Below are 22,411 nucleotides of genomic sequence, written 5' to 3' on the forward strand. Positions count from 1 at the left end.
TAGGAATGAGTTTTACCCAGCCTTATGATTTTTTATTCGTTTCATACATTGATTAAAGGAAATACCGTAACTAATGTAAGTTAAAAGTTCAGGGAGTAGATAGCTTCATTAGTCAACAGACGTCCAGGAGGCTTAAAGATTGTGGGTAGAGTCCCAGATGGTCTACAGAGTTTTATCCTTCCATGGTTTCTCTTTTGTTCACAATATTTTGCTTACATATTAATAAATTCTATATCCTTTCTAGTTTACCTCAACTTCCATTTTATATTTTTCACTTATATTTAAAACTTTGTAGTATTTCTATTATGATTAAATGTTTATAACATTTCTGTCATTTATCCTATCTACATATTATTTTCACTTTTCATCTTTAGTTTTCCCCCTCCAAACCTACATTTATTGAAGATGTATTTCATGATGATTATTCTATAATATTCCATAATATAATGGTTATAGTATATGATTATAATCTAATATTTTAATTTAATAATATCTAATATAATAGAATATTTCTTTAAATTTTTTTTAAACTAATAAAGGACAAGGGCATTACATACTCAATATTAGTTTGTAAATTGTGAATAATTAATGGCTGACAGTCTACCCTGCGATTCATAGTAAGGTAGTGAAACTGGCTGTGGAAGAGAAGAAGAAAGCTAAAATAAAAATTGAGAATTGCAGTTGATATGGGCATATGTGACAGCCATTATCAGGTATATGAGGTAGCAAAAGTGTCATAAATACTGAATCTGAAAACCTGGAAAGAAATGGTCTCACTGACAGAAATGAAGAAGGCCCATGGCAAGTAAGTTTGGAAGACTGGAGAGGAACCAGGCAGTGGGAATGCAGAAAGGTGGGTGGAAACAGATTCTGAACTGTAGACATGAATTTTGGTTCATTCTCAGGCCAAAGTAGTTGACCCACTTATTCACCCAGAGTATCTAAAAATACTAAAGGTTGTGTGTTTATTTTTATAAAATAAAAAATTTATGTTACCACGTCCTTACTTTTTGAGAGCTTGCATAGTGGGAGTGGCTATAGCTAAAGAAATAAAAGACAGCGGACAGACAAGAACTATAGTGAGGGTTGGCAGAGAGGAAGATTAATTCTGACAGGGGAATTTGTAAAGATTTCTCAAAGGAGACAGGATTTAAGTTCAGTCTGGAGGATTGAGTGGGATTGGAAGAGCTGGGGCAAAGGGCATTGCAGGCAGAGGAAACCGCTTTTGCAAAAGCAGGAATGTAGGAGAGAGTAGGGGCTGTTTGGGACTACCAGCTACCCGTGGAGCTTCCTACCTCGTGATAAGAAAGGAAGCGTTATGGAGGGTAAGTTAAAAAAGAAAGCTCTGCTCCAGTTTATGATTTTTGAAAGCCAAACTAGAAAATCATGAAACAAAATCACCAAAGGCTTTCTAGCAAAGGATTAACATGATCTTTGAGTAGTTAACTCTTAGCTTTGTTTAAAAATACCTCAATTAAAATAAGAAAGTCCTAACATGCCCAGTTCAGAGAAGAATGTATGAGTGAATGAAAGCATTACGCAAGGAAGGAAAGAAACTTAGAGAATGTTTGTATTTAGCATCAAAGAGAAAAAGAGAATGGAGACTTTACTTTTTATAGATGTAACTTTTAGCCTTAGACTGCAACTCTCTGCAGTTAAACATGAATATCCTTAAAATCATGTAGAAAATGTTAAAACAAATTCACCTGTAATTATATTATCCCCAAGTCTTAATCTAGCTGGTCTTAACACATAACTCCTTTGATATTTTTATACCAGTACCAGTCTTCTCTGTTTCTTTAGTATTGTTATTTCTATAAGATGTGCTCCGATTTCTAAGATTTCTCTCTCTCTCTCTCTATATATATATATATACCCTTTTTTCCCATAAAGACCTTTCAGTTAATTTCCTAATTTTTTTATTCTTTTATCAGAATTATTTTTGCCTGATATATATATTTGACCTTAATAAATGATCTTTTCATCACACACATCTACATACACTTGCATTAAAAGAGTCTCTTTCTGTTTATAAACACTGAAATAGCTACAAGCACATAAATACTGGTGGATTTTGTTAAACTGGCTCATTTAGTCTAATTATAAACTACTATTTATAATATATGTATTATATGTTATGTATATAAATTATAAAATATATTTATAATATAACTAATTATTTATACTTATAGTTATAAAAGGTGCATTTTGCATTGGGCCAGACATTAACCATTTGCTTGCTTGTTTTTTTCAGAAGCCCCAAAGCTGATTGTAGTTCAGAGTGAGCTCTTGGTTGCTCTTGGGGATACAACAGTTATGGAATGTAAAACCTCTGGTATTCCTCCGCCTCAAGTTAAATGGTTCAAAGGTACATTTCTTAAGCATGTTCATGTCTGGTTCACTTAGCTTTGTTTTCTCTTTTAAAACGATGATTTGTTAAAATTTTGTTTTGGTGTGTGACTTAGCAGCCCCATAAAATGTGTTTATGATCTCACTAGAGACAATAGTTCAAAATTCTGAACTCTAAATTTCAGGATTTGACATCTGGTGTGGATTATAGGACCATGAAAATCAAAGCAGGAAAAGTTCGCCTTTGCTAATCCAGCTGAACATTCTCTTTGTTAGTTTAGGATTGTTTCCTGTAGAAAATTGTCCAAGAAGACTCTGTTAATGTTTAAAATGGCTTTCCTCATTTCAGTTCACTTTTCTTAGAGATAATGGCTGTCACAATTAGAAACTTTTCTAGATTTCCAAAGACAACTTCTATAAAGTCCTCAGAAAAGATGTAACACTAAAGCTTACAGGTAAATGAAAGACAAACCATCATGCATGGTAGATGCTTGTATCAATCATGGCAATTGTCTGCCTGCATTTATAACATAAAGATCACACCTTTGTGATTCTATCGTAAAATAATGGTAATTGCTGTGCTATTTGTCTTAGTGAAAATACACTTGGGTCCTGGTCTGGGCTCAAATGCTGACAGTAGATATCTGTGTAAAACATCCTGCTTCTGTTTCTGTCTCAGTTCTTCCAATCTATGAGCAAGAAAAATTCCCGCAAACACTCTAAAAGGGAGGTTGCTAGGATTATTGAGATGCTGTTTGCAAAATACTTTTTAATCTTCAGTTGAAAAATGCTAAACAGTACAAAGAACTATTGTTATGATTCTGTTTGTTAAATCACAGACCTCCCCATAGCAACGGGTTGATGTCATAATCACAAAATTATGAATTCACCTCGGGTTCAAACTCTTGGGGAACATGAGGTGAAAAATAAAGGCTTTATGTAGAAAACAAACACTTTTAAATTATACAAATCAAAAACAGGAAAACTAGGAGATGAAGCCATTTTCATTGTTTTCCATGTTAAATGATTTTGGGTCTTCATGTTTTGTGTGATAAAAGCGTTTCTAGATTTGCTTCTTAATTAGGTTTATTTCAGGCAACAGAAACTAATTTTACTTATTTAAAATATTTAAATCTTTGAATTTCAAATGAAATAAATAATCAATGTCAAACTCACATCATAAATCAATCCAGAAAAAATGCATTATAGATGCAGTATTTCTGTTTTATGAAAGTCAGCAGTTAATGTTAAAAATGACAATTTTTAAAAGTAATATAACCTGCCGATTTCTCTGCCCATAGATAGGAGAGTCACACAGAAAGTCTTTTATTTCCTGAAATTGAGCTACTTCTCTGAATTAAATATAGTTTCCATGTTGGCCCGGGTCCTATAAATGGCTTGGAAGCTAAGGAGGTGTTAGGGAGCAATGTAGCCACCATATGGAAGATTCTAGAATTGACTACCTGTTAGTCCTCTCAAATATAGATGTTGTGGTCCATCAGGCCCAGTATATAAAAATCTCATTTCTCTGTCCAAGTTATGAAGCAACAGAGCTAGAATGTGGGCATTAAACACCAACAGACCATGCTGGAGGACATTGTCCAATGTTCATCAGTAATATGCAGAGCAGTCATAAACCCCTCAATCAGGCCAACCTATTGCCCTTCCTATCCCAAGCAAGCAATTTATTGCGTATGCAGTATCTGGATCATCCAGAACAAAACTAGAGGATAATCTCTTCTACTTGTAGATTGGCTCCAGAAAGAAAGGAGGAGGAGGTAGTTGAGCTTTCCTTTTTTTTTTTTTCCTTTCCTTTCCTTTTCCATCTCTACTAGAGATGAGACAGTAGGAAGGTTATGAAAATTATACCTATGGAAAACGAGGGGTAAAGAAGAGACCTCACTCACCTTAACCAGAAGAATATCTTTTTTTTATGCCCTTTTTTTTTTTTTGGCAATTCTGATTGAATGAAGTAGGTGGTGATTGACTGATTGTAAGAACAAATGGAATCTATCTTGTTAACAAATGTTTGAGTGTGCAATACTGTATTGTTAACTATAGCACGTTATTGCACAGCAGATCTCTAGAACTTACTTATTTTGTATAATTTAAACAACAGTTCCTCATTCCCTTTGCTCCAAACCCCAGGCAACCACCATTCATTAATAAATTGTATTCCATTCAGACCATCAGAGAAAAGGAATTCCATAAGTACAAATACCCATCAAAATTTTTTATTTTTCATTTTTAACTATAGCAACATACCGTGAGTTCAAAAAAGAATCGGCAACACTAGTGGGGGGCTGGGTTATGGACATTGGGGAGGGTATGTGCTATGGTGTTATGGTGTGAAGTACGTAAGCCTGATGATTCACAGAACTGTACCCCTGGAGTTAAAAATACATTATATGTTAATAAAAGGAAGAAAAGAAAAAAGAAAAGAAAAGAAAATGCATTCTGGAAAAAAACAATGTTGCACAGAGGATATTTCTGGGAAACTAAGAAATTCAATTTTTAAATTTAGATTGGTGTTTCTTTGAGTGTAGTCAGGAATCCCTGGGGGTTCCCCATAAATCTTTCCAGGGAATCCAGGAGATCAAAATTATTTTCCTAATTACACTGAGATATTATTTGTCTTTTTCACATTCATTGTCTCATGAGTATATAGTGGAGTTTTTAGAAGCTACATAATGCAGACACAGGAGCATTCAGCTGTCTTCTATTAAGCTAGACATTCTAGAAATTTGCAAAAATGTGAAATGCCACTCTTCTCACTAAATTTCTCTTCTTTTTGGAAATATAATTATTTTCTCATAAAATATGTTCATTATGTTAAAATGTCCTGAGTTTTTTATTATAAAGCAAATGCATACATTTAAAAACTTTTCAGTTTCATTTCTAAAATGCTAAATACAAATAAATATAGTTCATGTAAACAAAACCTCATTAAAGTCTCCAGTAATTTCTAAGAGTATAAAAGGGTCTTGAGACAAACATATTTGAGAACCACTAATCACCGTCAGCTATTTGAAAGGATCTCATGCCAGAGATAATGATCTCTCTGTTTGTTCATCTTACATCCACAGAGACCAGAAATGAATTTAAACTACAGCATAAAGAAAACCCTCTTCAGGGGTAATGATTGTTAAATCCTAGCGTAGATTGTCAGGAAAGTTTGTATATTTTACTATTTATACCATTCTTTTATCTTTTATCTAATGTTAAAGCTAAATAATCCCTATTTCATATCCATCTCAAAGTTCTCTATTTCTCTATGGCTTCTCAATAATTTGGTGACTAATTTTTCATTAGAAATGAAGAAAGGAGAGATTATCAATGCACGGTCAGAATGCAAACTTGATTAAACCAATGTTTTTCAATTTATATTTTGTTACATTGCTGCTGTTCTATAAACATTTTTATTTTGAAAAAAGCTACTAGCTAAAAGGTCTTGATTTTATCTTCTTGTCCTTTGACATACACAAAAGAAATAGGAGAGAAGTAAATTCCAAAATTCTAAATGCATTTTAGTCCAAACATTCTAATACTTCATGAATAGCGAGGTCACATCTCATTCTCCCTTAGTGGGAGGAAAGTTTATGTCAACATCATCTGTTTTTATTTATGAAAATTTCCCAGAGGCACATAGACATAGCTTTGGTTGCTTCTCTTATTCTCGCATGGTATGTAGTAGGAAGCTTAAAAGGATGATTTGGGTTCTAAATATTGGAATACTAAAAAATACTTTATTTTTGGCACTGATGGTTGCTAATGTAATTTTTTTTTTCAAATTTATGGCTTCTTTGACCCCTATTACTCCCAAAATTATAAAAACAAAAAGAGAATGGCTTGTTTGTTGTCTTGAGTCTGTTGATTGGTGATTTTTATAGTATTCTAGAGAATTACTAGTTCTGGAATTCTCTCTCTGCCTTTTTTGTTGTTGTTGTTAGAGAATTACTACTGTGTTCTTCAGGGCACATGGCTACGCTAGTACTTGATATTGTGGAGAGTAATTTTTTAAGGCTTGACATCTGGGTATATAGCATACCTAAGAGCAATGGACTTCAAACTTGCAGGAAGATATTAGGACCTCTGCAAAAAGTTTGGTATCACCCTTTAACAAAAACAAACAAAAAAGCTATGAACACCAACCACTAAACATCCAGAACTGGGTTTTTTGTTTTTGTTTTTGTTTTTGTTTTTAATGAAATTGACCATCCTGGTTAATTTCATTCTTAAGAGAGCCATCACTCTAAAGGAGGAGAAATATAAATTAAGCTAAGCTTAACTTACAGATTATTTGAGGAATTGCCAGTTTTCAGAGAGAAACGGTTCTCAGGAGATTTGAGGTGCTTCAGGGACACAGAATACACAGGTAACTCAGACACTAATTTTTGGCATCATTCTAGCTTCACACTGAGGTCGAACTCAATGCGTGGTTTCATCCTCCACACATTTGTTCCCTACCCACCTCTTCTAGAAACTCACAAGTCCAACTTAAAGAACTTGGGTAAATAATACACATTTAGTAGAGGTATCCTGGGAGATTTATGTAAAACACTTCTCTCTGGCCATGGTCAGAAATTCTCATCCATTTTTTCCCTCTTCTACCAACAAGCTCTTCCCTATCTGCTCCAGATAGCTGTTGTTGCTTCTTTACCAGACATCCTCAGAAACTTCTCAGGTAGGCTCTACCTCTCCCAAGATACTATTTAACTGATAACGTTCAGCAAATGAAAACACTTGTCATTGACCAAACTAAGAACACTAACGTCTCCTAAGCACTTCCTGGCACTGAAATTCATCCTGCCACAAAGATGGTAGAAACCTTTTTCTCAAACCTTCGTCTTCCCATTACCTTCTTACCTACGTAACACTGCCATGAGGGCAGCTGTCATCTTTTCCAACCTTCCAGGGCATCTTCGAAGAGTTCATTCTTATTTGGGTACATGTTCAGTAGTAGAAAATATTTGGGGCCAGATTTTTGGCTCTAGGTTAGCCCATAGAATTATACAGACTAATAAGTCAGCTTAGGGCCAAGAAACACTTCATTCTTTCTTTGCATCAACATTGTTTAAGTGTCTATGTTGTGTTTTAAAAACCTCACAGTCTGTTTTCTTCAGCAGTTTTGAAATCAAACCAATGCCAGAGTACACTGTGTAAATACTTTAGTGTTTAATGTTTTCCCTTTGTTTTGACCTAGGGGATCTTGAGCTGAGGCCGTCAACATTCCTCATTATTGACCCTCTCTTGGGGCTTTTGAAGATTCAAGAAACTCAAGACCTGGATGCTGGTGATTATACGTGTGTAGCTGTCAATGATGCTGGAAGAGCGGCTGGGAAGATAACTCTGGATGTTGGCTGTAAGCATCCCAGCTCTGATACACACATTCGTTTTTTTCCAAGCTAAGAACTTTGAAACCATTTGAGTGGAAATATTGGTTAGAATGGACAAATGAGAGTTAATTAACATTTCAGATTATGAATATAATGATGGTAGTACATATTTACCAAATGCTTTAGATGTGCCATGCACTCTGTTAAGAACTTATCTCATTAAGCGCTCATAGCAATCCTAAGAGGAAGATATTATAATTATCTCCATTAGATAGATAAGGAAATGGAGGTGGAACAAAGCTAAGTAGCTCGACCAGGATCACAGATCTATGGAGGGGCCGAGCCTGGGTATTTAAATCCAGATTATCTGACGTCAGAAGCTGTGGGCTTCACTGTGTATCATCTGTTGCCAAACATTTTCTCAACAGGAGTTGGAGGACACAGAATTCCTAAGTATTAACATCTGGAGGCTAGAGATTAGACTTTGGCCCTAGACCATAATTTGGAGATGTTGATGATAGCAAAGGTAGCAGATTGTGCTTTTGCTTTAAAAAACCAAAAAAAAAAAAAAAAAACCCAAAAAACAACAACCTTACTAGCAATGACTCCTCAGTGTATAAAATAAAGTACTACCTACAAATAAATGTCAATCACAATGTGAAGGATACAGCATGTGCATGACAACCATCGTTAGTTTACTCAAGAAGTTTGCTTCTCCCTCCTTTGTCTCTCCATCTCATGCTTTTTTTACAAAAAGAAATTATTTTCTACACAATGTGGTAACACATGAAATAAAACAGAGCTTGCTTTGTATGAAAAAGAACCTGGCAACTTAATTTTAACAGATAATTCAAACGTTTACATCAGTTAAACTTATAAAATATGACATTTTGTTAAATTGCATTTTCATTTATGTATGATGATTTTCAGACCTCAGCTATTTCTTTTTTTAAACAAAAGTTAGGAACTATAAAGGGAATGCATATTTTTTAGAATAAAGTAATATAAAATATTTTTGTTCTATCTTAATTCTTTAAATGAATATAATGGCCCTCTAAGCTTAATATTTTGTTTTATATAAAATAATTTTTTTTCCTGAGATCTTTTATGGTCTTTTTGCCCTGGGCTGTCTGAACACTCTACATTCTTGGTGATTAAGCCCTTGGGGTAGAATCAACAAAGCTGGAAATAGCCACAAAGACCACAGTAGAATCTGACTAGGGCACAGCAAAATGTGTTTGACCGTGACTAAATTCTGAGGTTATTAAGAGAAGTGCCTTGGAAATAAGATTGGAATCTCTGGGTGGAGGATATCTGAATCTACCAGTGAAGTTAAAATACAAGGAAACCTTTTAGGAAAGTAGGATCCAAATGAAGAGGATCACTTGATGTAGAATTCTTGTTTCTAAGAAATATACAAGTACAGTGTTTCAAATTACCAACATTTTCTAGCTCTGCTTCTCCTTCTTTCCTGCCCAGATAATTTATATCCACCCAACATTCTTCTAGAGTTGTCTAGCTCTGGAGGAAGAATGAATTAGACTGAGTAATTGTTCCCAGCAAAAAACAGAATGACACCCTCACCTCTCTCCAAGACTGTAGAAAATCTAAACCGTGTACACATTTCTTTGCTTATTTACAGCCTTTTTAATATACTCTTTTTAGCTTCTGGACTTTCCAAGTTCTCTCTCTTTTGACTAGTGAAAAACAATGTAAATAAAGATTAGGGTTATCTGTCTGGGAGTGACTTGCACTGAAATAAGAAACATCCTAAAAAATGTGTTGTATTTATCCTTCATTCCTTGAACTGAAGTTTGTTTTATCTTCACTCCTCTGCAAGATCTTCACTCTCTGTGACTTTTTCTAAAACAATGGCTCTCTCAACTTTCATCCCAGTAATCATTCTGATGGAACCATTAACATAGACTCAGTTGTTTCCTTACTGTAACCTTGATCATGAAGTTGCCAAATAACTCAATACTAATGTTAGTGCCATGCATGCATCTGTTATGCCTTAACGATCTCTTATTCACCATTAGAATTCTGATTACCTTACCTTGCAAAGTTTGGTTAGACCTGGACTGTCCACATAAAACTATGGTTATATATCCAAGCAGATACAGGGTGTAATGGCCAAGGTCCATGCAAATCACAATTGCAGTGATGGTCGTGCTTTTCTCTATTAGGTCTAAAAGCAAACAAACCCCCCCCCCAAAAAACAAAAAACAAAAAACCAACCCAAAATTTCCTCAGAATTTACATACTGGTTAAGAGAATGGGCTTTGGAGAGAGACTGGGTTTTCTGCCTGACTTTTCATAGTACGTACCTGATAAATTACTTGTAAAGATGAAACCAGACATTATCACCTATTCACATGCGTTCAGCAAGTCAGTGGTTACCGCTGTTCCCATCTGCCTCGTGAATGGCACGTGTATCACATACACGAATTGCACAAACTTGTCATTTTGGTCATTTTGGTTCTTTCAGTCCTGAAAAACACTATATAAATGCATATAAAATAATGGCATAGCATTTAAGATTAATGGGCTTTTAATACGGAAGTCACTATTTCAAGTTGACTTTTTTTTTAAAAAGGGCCTGAGATAACTCAAGTGCTACTTTTAGTACTAGTGCGTAAAATTATTCATTTATGTTCCAAAACTATTGAGCATAATTTTAAGTAGCTGATGACTTAAAAAGAGAAACATGCCTTTATCCCTATCATGTAGCTGTTGGGCGTTCAGATCGTTTTTGTGGCCTATCATCTTACACCAATATGAGATAAAAAAAAATAATAATAAAAAAGCTGTTCAATATTATTATTGAGTTAGAGCTTCTTGTAGTGAGTCTCCTCTTTCCTGTTTCTCATTATCATGGCTCTGAGTTATGGACATTTCAGGTCAGCAGGGAAAATTATCAGTGCTTTTCATCCTTTTTTAAAAAAAAAGAGGTAGTGAACTGTGAAGTCATTTGGAAGAGAAGAAGATTGGCTACATCAAACAAAAAGTTGGCCTGGCAGCGATTTCACTTGCAGTATTCCACACCGCTCAGGATCTTAGCCTTAGACTGTGGCTTTGTGTTCTGTGGTTTGTTAGAACCAAAATAGTGTGTTCAGCCATTTTAGGAAAGAAAATCTCTGTTTGACTAATATAATGCAAGAATTGCTTTAGTGGATATATATTTAATTACCACTTAAGGAACTAGAAAAATTTTATGGAATAGCTTTCAGAGCCACCTGGTCAACCTATGACTTTTCTATTTTCAAAGTGATATGTGCCCACTGCCGTATATCTGTCAGCCAGTGACAGCAAAGCCATAGTGGGTGTTAATTCTGCAGTTCTCAAGGGGTGTGCATACAAATATTTAGGAGATCCCAGTGAGTCCAGCATGATCCTGACAGACTATATGCAGAAGCTGAAATTGAAATTAATAATAGATATATTAAATTTTGGAGCTAAGATTGAATAAATTAACTCAACAATATTTGTAAGCAATGATAGTTAATATTTTGGTGATGACTCCATGCTAAATGATTCAAGACTACCTCATTTTAACATCACCAGATAGGAAATACTATTACCTCCTTTTTGTTCATGGAGAGATTCAGACTTGGGGAGGCAAAATAATTCTCCAGTTTTATAGACAAAGAAATAATGGAACTGCCATTCGAAACCACCGAATGGGCTGGAATGTCTCTAAGCAACATGGCCTCCCCCGTCCAAGTCTCTTGTTTTGTACTACAATCACTGCTGCCCCTTCCCCGGTCCCGTTAATCTGTTTACCATTCACCCAGTATAATTCACTTGGAGTCCAAATTGGCCACACTCGGGAGTAGGAAGTATTTAAAAGGTTTCTTGGCCTGGGTTAGGAGTTGCTTCATTTTTGAGGTTTGCTTGTCATTGATGCTGTCTTGGCTGTTTCCCTAGTGCCTGGTACACTCATTTGCCTTGTTTTCTGGTACCAGTTTGTATATTCCCTAACCTTTTGCTTGTCTTGTGCCTGACACTGTTCCCAAAGCTTCTTCACCACAGATGACTTCTCCTGTCTTTATTGAGTTTTATGGGCACAACCTAAACTATGTTTGTCCTTTTTCAGTCCAGTTTGTTCTTGGGTTTCTTACTTCTGAAAGTTCTGATTTGTCTCCATTTTCACCGATGGCTATGTTCTGTTGTGTCAGTGAGCTTGGGTTCCTCCCAAATATTTGGTCAATCCAGCCTACTGCATATCTTTTTGTTCTTCTGGAATTTATTTTCTGCCGCATTTTCACATCTACCTGCCCACAATCTGCAACTAATACATCCTGAGACTTTTTTATACTTAATGTCTTTTTTTCAGAAAAGAAACTGGCTCTGGAATAAATGGTTACTATCACTCTAGAGAAAAGTAACTAACCCTTTACACCAAAGGCAAACAATGAGCTGCTTTATAAATATTTTTCTAAATATACTTATTTTGCCTATTATTTTTATAAGTCAAGTTCCCATAAAGGTGGATTAAGAGAAATCCCACACTTCTTTTTAAAAATATGTTACTCAGTTGTGGGCTTAACTTTATTTTATTTTATTTAGGTTCAGTAAACAAGCAATAAGGTTTCTGAAGTTGCCTGTTTTCTTCCATAGTGCAAGTTCAAATGTATGGGATCAAGGTTGTGATAATCACCGTGCACTTACACACATACAAATACACACACTAGATTATTGTTGAAGTGTTTTAATATTGATTCAATAATTCACAGATATCTAGCAGCCTTGAATAATGCACAAAGTGCTATGTTAGTTGCTATAAAGGATAAAATATGGTTGCAAACATGAACTCTCTAGAGAAAAATCAAACATTAGTTTAATAAAAGGCAGAATGTGGCCATTGCCATGAGAGTGATACAGAGTGAGTTCAGAGGAAAGAAATCATGTCTGTCTGGGAGGATGAGAGATGGCACTGAGGAGGGACCTTTTGAACTGGATTAAAGAATTGTCAATATTTCAACAGCCAGAGATCAACAAGAAACATTGCATTTGAAAGGAATGGCAGTAACACGTGAGCACTTATGATATAAAAATGGTCAATCCTTGGGACACCTTGGTGGCTCAGTTGGTTCAGCGACTGCCTTCAGCTCAGGTCATGATCCTGGAGTCCCAGGATCGAGTCCCGCATTGGGCTGCCTGTTCAGCAGGGAGTCTGCTTCTCCATCTGACCCTCTCCCCTCTCATGCTCTCTCTTTCCCTCTCAAGTAAATAAATAAAATCTTAAAAAAAAAAAAAAAAAAAAAAAAGGTCAATCCTTGTTTGGAGAAGAGTAAAGAGTTCAAATTGTCCAGAGAATAAGATTTCTGTAGGGAGATGATGGGAGATGAGGCTACTTACTTAGAGGATGTCCGTTAGCCCCACCTAATAAAAGCACTAAGGCTGCTTTGGAGACAACCATACATCGGAGTCCCAGAATTCCCAATGAGAAGGAAAGAAGTGTTCTCTGCACCCATTTTTATTAGCCTGCTAAACAACTTGACTTTGAGCAGTTGTAAGAGCCTATAGAAAAGGGGAGGCTGATAAAATGACGAAGAATTGTTACCAGCATCAATCTGGTTTTCAATCCTACCTCCACAATTCAATTCCATGTGACACTTAGCAAATTAACTATCTTGTCTCAGTTTCTTCATTTACAAAATTAGAGTAATGATAGTACTTACCCCATAAGGATATTGTGAAGATATTATGAAGATAAATGAGAAAAATCATGGAAAGCACTTTCCTTGGCTTTGTAAGTGATAGTTGAATTTCTAAGCAATATTTACCTTTGACCTTATCAAGGAGCCCTGTCTTCCCTCTTCCTCTTAGAATCCTATTTGGGCAGGGGCCCTCGGGGGCTCAGTTGGTCAAGAGACCACCTATTGGTTTTGGCTCAGGTCATGATCTCGGGATTTTGAAATAGAGCCCCGACTCAGCTGAGTCTGCTTGTCCCTCTCCCTCTGGCCCTCCTGCCCCTGTAACACATGTTCTTTCTGTCTCTCTTTCTCTTTCAAATAAACAAATATAATTTTTAAAAAAAGAATCCTATGAGCAGGTTTCATGAATTACCTCCAGTAGCATCCTATACGTTTTTCCCTGTCTGGTATCTCATATATCATCACTTATAAGTTCTAGGGGCTAGGCATACTTGCTGCCTCATCTGTTTGGGCTTGCTGACAGCTTTCTCCAATTATATTGCTTTCCCATGTTTTCCAAGTTGTCCCCATGACACTTTTCTTTTTAAGATTTTATTTATTTATTTGACAGAGAGTGAGAGAGAGATCACAAGTAGGCAGAGAGGCAGGCAAAGAGAGGAGGAAGCAGGCTCACTGCTGAGCAGAGAGCCCGATGCCGGGCTCAATCCCAGGACCCTGAAATCATGACCTGAGCTGAAGGCAGAGGCTTAACCCACTGAGCCACTCAGGCGCCCCCCATGACACATTTCTAATTCTTCCTCCAGGCTTCTGTGTTTACCTAAATTATGTGGATAACTGTAGCCTTTTGATCTATAATTTTATAATTTCTGAATCAGATTTTAACTCTAAGATATTAAGGTCTCATTATTCTCTTTTAATCAGAAACTATGATTCTCAAGTTCTAATTCCTTTAACTCAAAAATGTATTTTAGAAGTGAAAGGTATTGAGAAGCAATGATCTACATGTGCTCTAGAACAAGAATATAATTTAAGATTAAATACTATTAACTGGTTACAGTGATCAATTAAAGAATGACTTCTGGTATAAATTAAGTTCCTTAAAATTTTGACAAAAAGAAGCTAAGGTTTAGTGTAAAAAATATTTCATTACAAGGCAAACTTTTTTTATAAGAAAATTCAAAGATTTGAGCAGTATGACGTAAACTAAAATTGAAAACAAATTTCTAAAACAAAAGAGTCTCTTTATTTAAAGTAATCTTGTTTTAAATTCTCACTCTTAAATTCCATTCTCTTCATCATTTATCACTTTAAGTGATAAAGAAGTAGTTGAACTTCTTTGTGCTTCTCTTCATTTATAAAGCAAAAAAGAAATATCTGCTATTTCAGTGGAAGCCAGGAATACTTAAAGGGTAAACTTAAAATATTATGTAACCAATACCTTGATTCAGATTCAATCTGTTGACAGTTTAATAATGACGCTTATACTTAATGTGCCTGTACGCTATCCCAATGACCTTTTTTTGCTTATTTGCTTTAAATATCTTCTAGCACCTCCAGTTTTCATACAAGAACCTGCTGATGTTTCTGTGGAAATTGGCTCAAACGTGACATTACCTTGCTATGTCCAGGGTTATCCAGAACCAAAGATTAAATGGCAGAGATCAGACAACATGCCGATCTTCTCAAGACCCTTTTCAGTGAGTTCCATCAGCCAGCTAAGAACAGGAGCTCTCTTTATTTCAAGTAGGTTAAAGGAAATATATTTTATACAAGTATGTAGATATATATTATACCTTCATGTTCTATACATAGGGATTAGTCTGTTTAAAATTGTGAATTGATCTTGCCAACACATTTTGTGTTTATTGCATTTCCCTTTAAAAGTGTACTGAATTCTTATATTTTGGAATTGACATAAATAAGTCATATTTTATTCAAATATATGTCATAACATAAAGGCTTATGAAACAATGTGACTTCTTCCTATCTCACTTTCTTATGCAAATGGAGTCACTTGGGCTCCCAGGTGGATAAGTGATCACATTTTATTGATTCTTGTACCAACTGCTATATAGAAAGGTAAAATGTTATGAGTTAGTTAACTTTAATGAATTTTTTTTTTGACCACTAATACATAACCATATGCATAGGGATATTATACCCTATGGAAGCTCCTTGATTAAAAGTGATATTTACCTGGAGCAGAAGATTGAAAAAAATAAAGTCAAAGACTCCAGTGTCCAAAAATTTTGCCTGTAAGTGATTAAGCATTCAGATATTTGTAAACACTTTGTACTTTTTAAAATAATGTTTAGAATGTTTGAATAGTGGCACTGGAGGGATAAAATCATTTAGTTGATTAACTGTTTTTTTAAAGAGTAATTGCATCTTTGGGGTTATTTTGTAGCATTTTAAATGTTCATTAGCCTCTTAAACTTCCAAATACAAATAAAAATAATTATAAGTGCTTAAGGATTCAGCTCTCAGCCAGGCTCTGTGGTGAAGACAGAAGCCATATGTAGGGTCCCTCATTCGGGCATTTTACAATCCACCGTCTAAGGGGATGGCCACAAAAGTACTTCTTGGGTCAGATCATGCAGGATCTGGAACGTGCAGGTGAAGAAATGCTTTTGATGAGGTAGAAAATAACACTCCAAGCTTCACTGCAGGAAAGGGCACATGAAATATTGTTTCAGATCAACCACTCTGTAAGACGGGAGAGATGAGAAGGAAAATGGAGAGGCTCACAGAGTTATGCAGGTGGGGTGATAGTAGGGATGAGAAAGGCCCAATAGGAAACAAATTGGACCTGAAACAAATCAGTTAGAGGAGATGTAGAAAGGGAAGATAAAAGAAGGTGGTGTATTGACAAGTGGTTGCCCAAGTGTCCAAATTAAATAATCTAGAAGGAAAGTAGTGATTACAAACAGTTCTCTGTTGTTTTATGAATGTCTACACAAATTAGCCTGAGAGTTAATAATAGGAAAAATAGCTTGGATAGAAACAATGTGTGCCTTATTAACCAGATGGTTTGCTGAATTTTCCTTTGCAAGTGAATATTTGCTGTTGTTCAGAGTAGACACTGCCTGAGTTTACCAGATGCCGTTCTGCAGTTAAATGCAAAAGGTTAGCAGAGGAGTAGAAGCTTTGTCACTGCTCTTTATCTGGGAGAATATGGAACTGTTTAAAATGGAAAGCTACATTTTTCTCTATCAGATCTTTTCAGGAGATTACACTGGGCTTATTTAGTTAAGATATTTGCAAAGATGACAGTCATTTCCCTATTTAAGATTTTCTGTTGCCTCCCCTATCGCTCATAAGATAAGCCAACACTTGACAAGGCACCAAACTAGGTCTTTAGCTTGTCTCCTGTGTCCACATGACCTTTAACCTCGTAGTCTTCATCCTGATCCCCCAATACCTTCCTTAATTAAAAATACTTTGTCATATTCTTTTTTTTTTTTAAAGATTTTATTTATTTATCAGAGAGAGAGAGGGGGAGAGAGTGAGCACAGGCAGACAGAATGGCAGGCAGAGGAAGAGGGAGAAGCAGGCTCCCTGCTGAGCAAGGAGCCCGATGTGGGACTCGATCCCAGGACGCTGGGATCATGACCTGAGCCGAAGGCAGCTGCTCAACCAACTGAGCCACCCAGGCATCCCTGTCATATTCTTTTTACTGTCTCAAAATAAAGTCTATATTTTTTATTTACCTACACAGTAATAACTATTTTAACATTGAAAATGTAGTACAGAGGAAAATAAAGTAATTTTTATTGAAACCGTAGGTATTCCAATAGGTAAATCTCTACATTTATGTCTACATAAAATGTCTACCCTGGCAATGTCTACATAATGTACATTCATGTTTATGTATATCCCCACGAATTTGACAGCTCAGACATAGAAACTGGTAGATGTAATTGTCTAAAATTATAAACAAATTCATCAAATCCATGGATTTCCAGCAGGATCTTCAAAACTCTTACTGGACTTGGGATAATTGTTCCTTTCATGAATCTGCCCACCCCCCCGTATGGCCTTTCCAGTTTTTGTTAGTGCCAACATACTCCCCCATCACTGAGCCAACTAAAAAAAAAAATCTCTCTTGCAAACCTTCCGAATGCCCCCAGGGTGCTGCAGCAGGACACCTTGGTAGTGCAGCTTTCTATTCTTTGCACAGACCTTGATTTTTCAATTTATGCTTTTATCTTTGCAGCCCAAATTGGGCTTGGACTGCCCTTCCCCCTATTCTACCTGCTATTTATTTACCTGCTTGTATCCTACCTCCTCTGCAGCTCCTCCCCCAAGTCCTCTACATGCCCTCAGTCTCTTTTGTCTCTGCGCTCCCACAGCTCATTGCTTGACATGCATATTACAGTATTAATCACACTGTGCTATGATTGTTGGTTTTATGTATGTCTCCTCTCCTGGAGTGGGAACTGCCAGAGGACAGCACCTACGCATTTTCCACCCACAGGTCTCTGCACTGTGCCTGGTACATAGTTGTGCTTCATAGATGGTCCTGAATGAGTAAATGATCTCTTCTTTTTAGATATATGGGCCAATGATAAAGGAACCTACATTTGTGAAGCTGAAAACCAGTTTGGAAAGGTCCAGTCCCAGACAACAGTAACAGTGACAGGACTTGGTAAGATCAATTAGGTGCTTTGATATCATGCTCATCTGAGTCATTAGACTTCTTTTCCTACATCACCTCTTGCCTTTGCCACTTCAAACAAACAAACAAACAAAAAACAGGTAAATATTTGACTACTAAATTAGTTTTCTGTCCCCCACCCTATTTCATATTTCATGGGATACTAAAACTAGAAATAACCTTACATATCATCTGTTCTAAGTTCCTTATCTTCCGTTTGAAGAAATGAACGTCAACTTGAATAAATTGATTTAAGTCTATTTTTTTTTATTTCTTATTTATTTTTTTAAAGGTATTTATTTATTTATTTATTTGACAGAAAGAAATCACAAGTAGATGGAGAGGCATCTAGAGGCAGGTAGAGAGAGAGAGAGAGGGAAGCAGGCTCCCTGCTGAGCAGAGAGCCTGATGCGGGACTCGATCCCAGGACCCTGAGATCATGACCCGAGCCGAAGGCAGCAGCTCAACCCACTGAGCCACCCAGGCACCCTGATTTAAGTCTAAATAGAAATACATACATATACACATTAGAGTCATGACATATTTTTTTAATTATTTTTATTAACATATAATGTATTATTTGCCCCAGGGGTACAGGTCTGTGAATCATCAGGCTTACACATTTCACAGCGCTCACCATAGCACATACCCTCCCCAATGTCCATCACCCAACCACCAAATCCCTACCCTCCTGCCCTCCCCAGCAATCCTCAGTTTGTTTCATGAGATTAAGAGTCTCTTATGGTTTGTCTCCCTCCGGATCCCATCTTGTTTCATTTTTTTTCCTTCCCTATCCCCACAATGCCCCGCCCTGCCTCTCAAATTTCTCATATCAGAGAGATCATTTGATAATTATCTTTCTCTGATTGACTTATTTCACTCAGCATAATACCCTCTAGTTCTATCCACGTGATTGCAAATAGCAAGATTTCATTTCTTTTGATGGCTGCATAGTATTCCATTGTGTGTGTGTGTGTGTGTGTGTGTGTGTATACCACATCTTTTTTATCCATTCATCTGTTGATGGACATCTTGGTTCTTTCCATAGTTTGGCTATTGTGGACATTGCTGCTATAAACATTTGGGTGCATGTGCCCCTTTGGATCCCTACATTTGTATCTTTAGGATAAATACCCAGTAGTGTGATTGCTGGGTCATAGGGTAGCTCTATTTTCAACTTTTTGAGGAACCTCCATGCTGTTTTCCAGAGTGGCTGCACCAGCTTACATTCCCACCAGAAGCTTAGGAGGGCTCCCCTTTCTCCGCATCCTCGCCAACATCTATAATTTCCTGACTTGTTAGTTTTAGTCATTCTGACTGGTGTGAGGTGGTTTCTCATTGTGGTTTTGATTTTTATTTCCCTGAATGGCATTCTTTTCTGATTCCCTTTTTTACACTTCTCATTTTAAGTCCACATGAAATTATTTTTAGATATAACGTGAAGTAAGGATACAATATCATTTATTTCCAAGTGGTTGGGCATTTGTTTTGGTATCTTTTATTGAATATTCTCTTCCCACTGATTAAAATACCCTTTTGGTCACATGTTAAATTCATATTCCTATTTCTATTCCTTGGAATTCGACTTATGCACTAGTACTACATTGTCTAAATTATTACAGCATTTAATGTAAATGTAAGTAAATGTAAATGTAAATTTAAAGTGAATGCTAAACAGCACCTGTTTCTTATTCATATGCAATTATAAAATTTTTTCTATGTCTCCCTTTATGCATCTACATATTTAAGTTTTCCAAATAGAATATCTAGAGATTTTGCTTTGATTTGTTTTAAATTTATTAATTCCTAGAAAAGAACATATTTACATCTAAGAGAGTATACCTCCTTTTATTTGTTTGACCTGTTATGATAGCCTCCTCATTGATCTCATCCTTTCTGGTCTTTCCCTTTTCCTGTAAGTCTTAGTCACAGTGTGCAGACTAATATTTCTGGAGAATTTTTCTGATGATCCCACTTTTTAAATTTATAAGTGCTCTCGGTCTCTTTCCATTTGTCCATTGGATACATTGCACATATCTTAGCTTGGTATTTCTGGCCTTCCATGCCATAGATTAATTCTTTTTTACTTTCTCTACTTCTATACTATTATCTACCCTCTCTTTTTTTTAATAATTTAATTTTTTAAAATTTTTTCAGTGTTCCAAGATTCATTGCTGATGCACCACACCCAGTGCTCCATGCTGCAATACGTGCCCTCCTTAATACCCATCAACAGGCTCACCCATCCCCTCCAAACCCTCAGTTTGTTTCTCAGAGTTCACAGTCTCTCATGGTTCATCTCTCCCTGATTTCCCCCAACTCCCTTCTCCTCTCCATTTCCCCATGTCTTCCATGTTATTCCTTATGCTCCACAACTAAGTGAAACCATATGATAATTGACTCTCTCTGCTTGATTTATTTCACTTCCAGTCCCGTCCTTGTTGATACAAAATTTGGGTATTGTATCAACATGGACGGCACTGGAAGAGATTATGCTGAATGAAATAATCTGCCCTCTTGCCATTCTCTCTTCTTAGAAGGGTCTTTTATCTCTGCCTTTGAATTCAAACCCATTTATACTTAAAAAAATCTTATTCTTGAAAATTCAGCTTTTTAAAGAGGATAATCTTGGCCTGTAAGGATGTTTGTCTTCCTTTTGGGTAAGATTGAGTTGATAATACCTGTTTCTGTCTGTCTCAGTTGCTCCACTTATTGGAATCAGCCCTTCAGTGACCAGTGTCATTGAAGGACAGCAGCTTACTTTGCCTTGTGCTCTGTTGGCTGGAAATCCCATTCCAGAACGTCGGTGGATTAAGAATTCAGCCATGGTAAGAACATTTTAAATCCATGCATTCACATTTCTAATTTTCTTGTGTAAGAGACAATTTATTCCAACCATTGAAATTTCAATTTAATAAATATACAAAAATACAAAGAAAAACTTTTTTAGTGTTAACATGTTTATGCAGTTTACATTATTTCAGAATTAATAAGATGGAAAAAGAGCCAATGGTGCAACTAATAAACTTCAGAATATGTACAAAGTGAAACAAATATAAAATTATTTTATAGCCTTTAAATATTTTTATATCCTTTTTGTAGGATATAATAAATACTGATATTTTCATAAAATTCTTTCATTTATTAATCTTTATTATTTTTATTATTTAATAATTTCAAACATTATATATTTTATCATGAACTATTTGGACATGTGGATCTATTTTGTGTCTTTTTTTTTCAGTGTATAACTTTGGCTTATGAAAGGATTTGAAAAAATTGTCATGGTTCTATAAAATTTTTTGCAAACATGCTATCTCTGGCAATAAATTTTCATGTAGATAAGAGCACTTTTCCTTCCATTTTCCAGGGTAGTTAGGCTCACTCTCTTTTTGAAGTGCTAATTAGAAGTGAACTGACTCCTTGGAATAAGATGTGAAATTGTTCATATTTGCATAAAATTCTGAGGATAATTAGTAGACCTCACTCAATAATTAAATGCCCTTATAAAAAAGGATGATACCGTTTGAGCACAAAGGTATCCTGTGATTGAACAAAATGCATAAATGGCAGTTAGAGTGATCATTTTTAACAGAAAATATTGCAGACCTTCTCTGACACAGTTCCTATATCAAACATTGCCTCTAATATTTGTATCTTTCACTGAAAAAGGTAAGTGTTGAAATGAATCACATTCTCTCAACTTGAATGACTGCCTGTTTGCCAAAATGAAAATATCAAATAACTTGCAAGTGGTACTATACGCTTCTTGAAAAACAACAAATTAGTAAAAAGTAAAAGTCATTAGTGGAATTTGGGTCCTGAGTGATACAGAGACATAAAATAGAGACATCACTTGTTTCCTGTCAAGTGTTGTCTCCATTTTGTTCCTTTTTCCAGCATAATATTTGGTGGTTTATCAGGAGGACATATAATAGATTCTACTCTTTGTAACATTTTATGCTCATCATTTTTCCCTTAAGGGTGTTAAAATATTTTGTTATAAGACATTTAATAACCCAGTTGGAAAAAAAAATCTGGTTTTGGCTTAGGGAACATTAGCTTTTAAATTAAATATGACTTTTTTTTCTTTAAGTTGGTCCAAAATCCTTACATCACTGTACGCAGTGACGGGAGTCTCCATATTGAAAGAGTTCGCCTTCAGGATGGAGGCAAATATACTTGTGTGGCCAGTAATGTTGCTGGAACCATTAACAAAACTACCACTGTGGATGTACATGGTAAGAGACACACCCGTTGTAATTCTTTCCAAACCATGTTCAAAGCTAGGTTTATGTCTCTAAATCAAATAACTCTGTCTTCTAGTTGTAAGAAGTAGACTTTTCCCCTAATTGTTATTCTTAACAGAAAGCCTTATTTCTTGAACACTATTTACATTGTTAAAGCTG

General features: G+C 35.8%; 1 protein-coding gene across 3 annotated transcripts in view; it reads left to right on the top strand.

Annotated features, from left to right (window-relative positions):
• Positions 1 to 22,411, top strand: part of HMCN1 (hemicentin 1) — a 485,682-nt gene that overhangs the window by 246,575 nt on the left and 216,696 nt on the right. For all 3 annotated transcript variants that reach the window (XM_004767964.3, XM_004767965.3, XM_013064227.2), the window contains exons 14-19: positions 2,255 to 2,368; positions 7,553 to 7,711; positions 14,894 to 15,088; positions 17,898 to 17,993; positions 20,703 to 20,830; positions 22,099 to 22,243. In XM_004767964.3, coding sequence (XP_004768021.1) covers positions 2,255 to 2,368; positions 7,553 to 7,711; positions 14,894 to 15,088; positions 17,898 to 17,993; positions 20,703 to 20,830; positions 22,099 to 22,243 — 837 coding nt within the window. The remainder of the gene's footprint in view (positions 1 to 2,254; positions 2,369 to 7,552; positions 7,712 to 14,893; positions 15,089 to 17,897; positions 17,994 to 20,702; positions 20,831 to 22,098; positions 22,244 to 22,411) is intronic.

This window comes from Mustela putorius, unplaced genomic scaffold (genome assembly GCF_011764305.1).
Source record: "Mustela putorius furo isolate JIRA1106 unplaced genomic scaffold, ASM1176430v1.1 tig00537335_pilon_pilon_pilon, whole genome shotgun sequence".
Lineage (NCBI taxonomy): Eukaryota > Metazoa > Chordata > Mammalia > Carnivora > Mustelidae > Mustela > Mustela putorius.